Raw genomic sequence first — 8,267 nt, forward strand, 5'->3', positions numbered from 1 at the left:
TTTTCCCTACCATGTTCTTTTCCAATAAGTCCAAACATTTGCTTGGACATTGTTATTCTTAAACCTTTTCTCCATTTTTTAAATTTCGTTGTTTGTTTGTTCATTTGGCTTAGGAAAGCTGTGATTGCAAAGGACGAATTGCAGCTTCTTATCTTATATACAACATTTGTTGTTCTGCCTCCCATCATCATGCTCTGTATTAGACAACACTGAGCATGGACCGATCTTGGATTACAGCACCTCGCATAAGCGAAGCTTATCAACATGGAGTTGAAGAGTTTTTGTCATTTGCCGAAATACATTCAGCAACCACAGATGGCAACTTTTTCTGCCCTTGTGTTAAATGTGTCAACGGGAGGCGTCATTCGTTGGATGACATTAGATCGCATCTGATATGTGATGGCTTTAGCCCGACGTACACAAAGTGGATATGGCATGGTGAGTTGGTTGGTCATACAGCAACATGTCCACCTCATCCGGTTGATCTACAAAGCGGAGATCTCATGGAAGACATGATACGTGATCTTGGGCAAGAGGGCTTTCGGGAATGTCATGCAGATATTTACGATGCTCTTCAAACAGATGCGCATACGCCATTGTATGTTGGATGCAAAAGCTTTACTAGGTTATCAGCTGTGCTAGCTTTGGTTAACCTAAAGGCTCGATTCGGGTGGAGTGACAAAAGCTTCACAGAGTTGGTTTTGTTATTGAAAAATATGTTTCCTGAACATAACAGCTTACCGAAGAGTCACTACGAGGCGAAAAAGATATTATGTCCCGTAGGCTTGGAGTACCAAAGAATCCATGCATGTCCGAATGATTGCCTTCTCTACAGAAATGAGTTTCTGGATATGCGATTCTGCCCCACTTGCGGACTTTCACGGTACAAGGCCAACGATGGGGAAGGTACTGAAGGTTCAACCACCGCTAGTCGTCGTCCAGCAAAGGTTTGTTGGTATTTGCCAATAATACCTAGGTTGAAGCGGTTGTTTGCGAGTGTACAAGATTCTAAATACTTAAGGTGGCATATAGATGAAAGAAGAATGGATGGTATGATCAGGCACCCCGCTGATTGTACACAATGGAAGACATTTGACTCCTTGTATCCATCTTTTGCACAAGAGCCTAGAAACCTAAGGCTTGCGCTTGCCTCAGATGGAATGAATCCCTTTGGTAACTTGACCACCAATCATAGTTCGTGGCCGGTATTATTAATGATTTACAACTTTCCTCCATGGTTGTCCATGAAGCGCAAATATATGTTGCTCTCTATGATGATAGCTGGTCCAAAACAACCCGGAAATGATATTGACGTGTACTTGGCTCCTTTGATAGAAGACTTGACCAAACTGTGGGTTGATGGGGTTGAAGTGTATGATGCAAATGCTAAACAGTCATTCAACTTGCGTGCAATGCTCTTCTGTACGATTAACGATTTTCCCGCTTATGGTAATTTGAGCGGATACAGTGTCAAAGGACACCATGCATGTCCTATTTGTGAAAAAAATACTTGTTACATCCAACTAACCCATGGGAAGAAGACAGTGTATACAAGGCACAGAAGATTTTTAAGCCGAAATCACCCATATCGGCGTTTGAAGAAGGCGTTTAATGGAGATAATGAGGTTGAAATAGTGCCTGAACCATTATCTGCTCATGATGTTTACCAAAGGGTCAGAGACATAGAAACTACCTTTGGTAAGACACAAAAAAAGGACATGTCTGCGAAGAACATTTGGAAAAAAAGGTCAATATTCTTCGATCTCCCATATTGGTGCAATCTGGATGTTCGGCATTGTTTGGACGTTATGCATGTGGAGAAGAATGTGTGTGATAGTTTGATTGGCACCCTCCTTAACATTAAGGGGAAGACAAAGGATGGTGTAAAATCTCGACAGGATCTGGTTGAGTTGGGTATACGGGAGCAACTACATCCAGTTTTACGAGGTGCTAGGACATATTTGCCCCCAGCATGTTACACAATGTCCACAGCTGAGAAAAAAAGTTTTTGTCAATGTCTAGCAAATGTCAAAGTTCCTCAAGGATACTCTTCAAATATGAAGAGGCTTGTGTCAATTAAGGAATTGAAATTGATTGGCCTGAAATCCCATGATTGCCACGTACTAATGCAACAACTTTTACCAGTGGCCATTCGTGGAATCTTGCCTGAAAAAGTTCGTAATACCATCACTCGCTTGTGTTTTTTCTTTAATGCTATATGCAGCAAGGTTATTGACCCATCGCAGTTGGATATTTTGGAGAATGAAGCTGCCATTATTGTCTGTGAATTGGAGATGTATTTCCCCCCCTCATTCTTTGACATAATGATCCATTTAATTGTTCATCTGGTTCGTGAGGTTAGGTTGTGTGGCCCGGTTTATTTACGATGGATGTATCCGGTTGAAAGGTTCATGAAGGTGCTGAAAGGATACACAAAGAACCAATATCGTCCAGAAGCAAGCATAGTTGAAAGATATGTTGCTGAAGAAGCAATAGAGTTTTCATCAAATTATATAACTAACGCACAACCAGTCGGTGTTCCTCAAAATCGGCATCAACCCTCGAGTCAAGGTAGGGGAACTCGAGGATTTGATGTTGTCACCATGAATTTGCAAAGGCTGTCCCAAGCGCATTTATATGTGTTAAACAACACAGCAGAGGTGATGTCGTACTTACATTCTCACAAAAACCAATTGTCAGCTAAAAACCCAAGAATGAACAAGATGAGGTTGTTGCAGGAACATAATAGAACTTTTGTCAACTGGTTCAGGCAGTGCATTTTTTCCGATGCCACAGCTTCCGAAACCCTCCGACTATTAGCCCTTGGCCCAAATCTGAATGTGCCCACCTGGCAGGGATATGATATCAATGGCTATGCTTTCTACACAAAGTCACAAGATGAAAGAAGTACCATGCAGAACAGCGGGGTTAGTGTTGAGGGTGAGGCAGCTCACTTTAGTAGTGTTTCTGATAACAATCCCATTAACGCGTCAATGCCGTACTACGGAGTCATTGAAGATATATGGGAGCTGGATTACGGTCAATTTAGAGTTCCTGTGTTTAGTTGTCGATGGGTTCATGCGAATACAGGGGTCCGCAAAGACAAAATGGGCTTTACCTTAGTTGACCTAAAAAAAGGTGGTTACAATGATGAGCCATTTATAATGGCAGTGCAGGCCAGGCAAGTTTTTTATGTTGAAGATCCGTCTGACCCTACTTGGTCCGTGGTTATACAAGGCAGAAAATTTGATATGATCGACTATAGTCATTATCCACCCTTTGATGTGACTGATATGCCACCTGTCAATGACCAAATACCTGTGATTGAGGCCACCGAGGAAGATGATGTTGAACATGCAATGAGACATGACCATCATGAAGGGCTATGGGAAAATAACGACACCTAACTGCCTTTCATTATAGTGGTAATGTCAACCTGCATAACTGCGTAATTTACTTAGAGTACAATAGTGTCACCAATGACACCAATCAGCTTATGTCGCTCATTAACACAACTGACATTATTCCTCACCCACACCCCGCTTCCTAAATTAATCTATAATAACCACTCTCTTGCCTAAATATTCATACTTTCACCATTATTAAATACTCCATTTAAATTAGGTTCAACTAGGTTCAGTAAGTAAAAATAGGTTACTAAATTGATTCCATCTTTTTATATCCCGCCCCATAACTTCTTTTCATAATATTTACTAAGTTCATTTACTTTTATTATGACTTTATTATTATTCTCATTTATGATAAATATATAAGTATTTAAAACTAAATAAAATGTATAATAAAAAACAAAAACTGATTTTATCTTTAATTTTTATATGAATAAATAAGTATATTTTTTCTCTAAAAGTAGTAGTATTAAATAATAGTCTGATGTGTCTTGATAAATTAATACTCCTTTCACTCATTTCGTAGTATAAAATAAATACTAATTAACTAGCTAGCCCCGCCCATAAATTCATAGTTGTAATGTCAACATTATGTTTGCTTTTGAAATGTCGTTTTGCTTAGTGTGTGTTGTAGTCTGAAATTTCACAGATGACATTTCATGTTCCTAATTGATGGGTTTTTCTGGAACAGGACCATTACAGCAAGTGAGGGATCATCACCAGGAAACAGCTCTCATTGTAAGTTTGCATGCTTAACATACCTTAGTTGTGTTTGCATCTCCAAAAAAAATACTATTTTCTTATGAATGATGACTATGCTTTTGTGTTTGCATTCTGTGAATTTAACAATTATTTGGTCTGTTGATAATTTGTTTGATTAGTTTAACTATTTTAGTTATTTGATTATGATATAAACATGCCTAGGAAATGAATTTCGTAAATGAAGTTATCTAGTTAGTAGGACGAATTTTCACTATACTAACTGGTAGTATAAATTATGTTTATAAATTACTATAAATTGTTACATGTCTATCACATATAAATAAAATGTCTGATGTGTAAGACAGAGACACATTTAACATGTCTTAGAACTAAAAAAATGATAAATGACCAATGCATCTTCCATGACTTTTGGTGGTTCAAATCTGTTGCCTTGGAAAATGAATAGATTCCTATGCTTCCAAATTGAGCTTGTTAAAGCAATCCACCATCTGGGCCATCTGATTTCATTCCTCCCAGCTCCAAAGCCTTCACAGAAGTGGATGAAGTGAGATGCTGGAGAGGCTGCTAGGGGACCGACCACCCGCTTCCACCTCATAGATTCCCACCCGAAACCATAACTCAAATAACAGCTCTTGGGGGAATGTTAAGCCTCGAAATTGTCTTGAAAATATTAGCCTAAGGTACATCTCTGTTAGCAATAGTTAACAATCTATAAGCTGATCTAGTTGAATATAAGCCCGAAGGTTCAGCTGATCTAGTTTTCATAGATAAAGCCCGAAGGTTCACCATATTTTGAGTTAACAATTCGAAACCAAAGCCCTGAAAATGCTATCATAATCACAAATAGCCAAAGCCCGCTCTAATCTGACTACAATGTCAGCCATGGTTGGTCTATCTTTCAGTTTCAAATTCACACAACGGATAGCGGTATCAGCCACTAACTTTACTGCTTCTGCTTCATTCACATCGGGTTGTCCAGCCCTTTGATCCAAAAATTTCTCCAAAAATCCATTTGAAATAGCAGTCACAGCAAAGTCTACCAAATGTTTTCTACTTAATAGGGTGCCTCCATCTTCCCCGTACACGAATGTAGGTCTCTTTCCTGTTAGAAGTTCAAACAGTACAACTCCAAGCCCATGCACATCACTCTCTGCTGACAATGCACCTCGAATAACGTACTCAGGATCAGTGTTCTCAATTATACGTTGTTTGTTTCTCATAAACTTCCATCCAAAATCAGATACTCTTGCCGTCCAGCTGGCATCAAGAAGAATGTTGGAAGACTTGATATCTCCGTGAATAATAAATGAATCTGCATAATTATGAAGATATTGTATTCCTCGAGAGGCATCCAAAGCAATTCTAATCCTCATTTTCCACGAATTCAAGACACTGCTACCCTTGTCATGCAAGTAGTTGCCTGCAAATAATTTTAATTTACAAGTATAAATGGGCATAGGCTAGACGCTCAAAAGAACATGCATCATAACTCTCAAAATTAGTTAGACAACATAAGGGACGTCAATAGGTGAATGTATTTTAAAGAAATTATGGTGGCTGGGCAGACCTTATTAATGGTAGAGATAGAACTTGGCAGAATACTCCTCCTTTGTCATACTCCTTATTAAACTGATTGAACTGCTGTTCATTATGGCAGAATACTCCTCCTTTGTCATCTCCTCAGGCTTTCTCATCCAAATGGGCTTGTGCTTGTTCACCAAGGAGCATTCATGTGACACTTCCTTAATCTTCTTTTTCTTTTTTTCTTCCTTCTCCTTCTCTTCATCAACATCCTCGACCTAAGTAGATGAAAAAAATAGATATTGAAGTAAAATTGTAATTAAAAAATACCAAAAAATGAAAAAGTAACATTGACTTAATGACTTGTTTAGATGTTATTCTTTGAGTAATAATAACGATTTTTTTTTTTGCATAAAACAAAGAGGGGAACGAGCAACAATTTGAAGGTTGTACATTCAAGAACTTAAGAATTCAAAATAGCTAGTAATAAGAGGGATTTGTTTTTAGGATTTTCTGAGCACCAAGCGCGGCTACGCAAGAAGTTTGCACTTGAGGAGGGAAGGATATTTGCAGCTAATGAACAACTTTGTTAACTATTTGTCCTTCAGACTTTCCTGTTTCTTTTTGTTAATATGTAAATGACAATAGTATAAGGCTATGGCGTAAAAACATGGTCTATATTTACTTCTAAAATTGTTAGGGGTAAAAAAGACCATGTCCATAAGCCATAGCCTTATACTATTTATATTTACATATTAGCAAAAGAATTAGTCAAATCTGAAGGACAAATAGTTAAGAAAGTTGTTCATTAGCTGCAAATATCCTTCCCTCGTCAAGTGCAAGCTTCTTGCGTAGCCGCTCTTGGTGCTCAGAAAATCCCAAAAACAAATCCCTCTTATTACTAGCTATTTTGAATTCTTTAGTTCCTGAATGTACAACCTTCAAATTGTTGCTCGTTCCCCTCTTTGTTTTATGCAAAAAAAAATCGTTATTATTACTCGAACCATAAGGAATAACATCTAAACAAGTTATGCATAAAATGTTACTTTTTTATTTTTTGGTATTTTTCCATATTTGATTACACTGTTCACAGTTGAGACATGATGGAATGTTGTACAAGGAATTAGATGATGGAAAGAATGGAGGTTAATATATATACATGCTCTGTACACAACAAAACTTTAAGATAGAAGAAAATTAAAAAAGTAAGCAACTTTAAAAATTATATAAAAAATTTATCACCAGAATTAAGAAGTAAGTAAAAGTAACATTTTGATCCATTGAAATTAAAGAAAATATTAAAATACCTATTTGAAGCAAGAAAAACTAATTATAGGGATAATATCAAATAAGAATAAGAGAAAAAAAAACTAAGTAAATTCTGTATCCCTCACGACGCATCCATGACATTTTTTGTTCTCAATATGTTTGATCTGTGAAAAAAAAGCCAGTAAACAAACTTAAAGAATATAGAATGATTACAACTTCAAAAAATATAATCTAAAAACAATATTTTCAGCAATAAAATCAAATTGTAAAAACCAAAGCAATATAACAACCATAACAGTTAATCTCATAGGTTAAAAAAAGTTTTATTGAACAAAAGAATAGGCATGCTTACATTGATCTTGTCATTTTCCCTCATTCCATGAATTGTACTTAAATGTGCATAGTTATACAAATAAATCTTATAATTGACCTTGAGAGTCCACATTGTCTGGCACCTTGAAATGCCTCCAGAATTTGCCATAGGATCTCTCCACTCTATGCCAGTGATCCCCTTCCTTCTCCTCTTCCCTCTTCCTTTCTCCACTCACTCTCAGCACTCTATTCCCTTCCACTTCTATCTTGATCTCATCTCTCTTCAACCCTGGCACATCTAGCATTATGACATGCCCTTCTGGTGTCTCCTTCCAATCCACTCTTGCATGTGATGATAGAGCTGTGAATGTTTCATCTTTGTCAACCCCAAATGGGATTTGCTCTAACACGCGAAATGGATCAGGGAAATGATTAGACCATAGATCAGCCAAGAGGGTATTTGGATGATTTGTGAATGGTAGCAGAGAGCCTTTTGCTTTGGATGGAAAACCAGCAAAAACAAGCAAGATCAGTGGTACTAGACAAAGGGGGCACACACAGTAAGGTGTGTGCTGTGATATGGCCATAAGTGGGCATCAATTTCTGGAAACGACCAAGAGGAGTGGTTTCATTTTGTTTGCTTTCATTAATTATTTTGGCTTCAAGGGGCAGCAAAAGTCTTAAAAGTTGAGACAGACCTAAAATCCTCATAAAGTGAAAGCAAGCAAGCAAAGTAAAAAGGAAAGAAATGAAAGATAAGTCCCTGTTGGTTGTGGAGAGAGAGAGAGTGAAGAGTATGACTTAGAAAACCATCATGGCATGGGCAAAGGATAAAGTTTTCCCATGTCAAATCGGCATCATTGTTTCTTGTACCACTGCCTTGCACCATTATGGGAATAGGATGCTTTCTCCCTTCTCTTTTTTCTTACTCACCCCTTTTACCTTCGTCCACCCTTTTCTCTTTCTATAATTCTTTGTCCCCACTCTCCTTCAAAGTTTCTATATTGCTTGCACCACCTTGCCAATAATAAGGGC

The 8,267-nt window shown here is 37.7% G+C and overlaps 2 protein-coding genes across 2 annotated transcripts; one reads left to right on the forward strand and one right to left on the reverse strand.

Moving 5' to 3' along the window:
• Positions 1 to 215: 215 nt before the first annotated feature.
• Positions 216 to 3,407, forward strand: LOC106795075 (uncharacterized). Its single transcript, XM_014763610.1, has one exon. The coding sequence runs from the start codon at positions 216 to 218 to the stop codon at positions 3,405 to 3,407; it is 3,192 nt and encodes a 1,063-aa protein (XP_014619096.1).
• Positions 3,408 to 6,967: 3,560 nt separating this feature from the next.
• Positions 6,968 to 7,834, reverse strand: LOC100780960 (22.7 kDa class IV heat shock protein). Its single transcript, XM_006591198.4, has one exon. It carries the CDS (start codon positions 7,817 to 7,819, stop codon positions 7,340 to 7,342), a length of 480 nt encoding a protein of 159 aa, XP_006591261.1. The 5' UTR covers positions 7,820 to 7,834; the 3' UTR covers positions 6,968 to 7,339.
• Between the last annotated feature and the right edge of the window lie 433 nt (positions 7,835 to 8,267).

This window comes from Glycine max, chromosome 11 (genome assembly GCF_000004515.6).
Source record: "Glycine max cultivar Williams 82 chromosome 11, Glycine_max_v4.0, whole genome shotgun sequence".
NCBI lineage: Eukaryota > Viridiplantae > Streptophyta > Magnoliopsida > Fabales > Fabaceae > Glycine > Glycine max.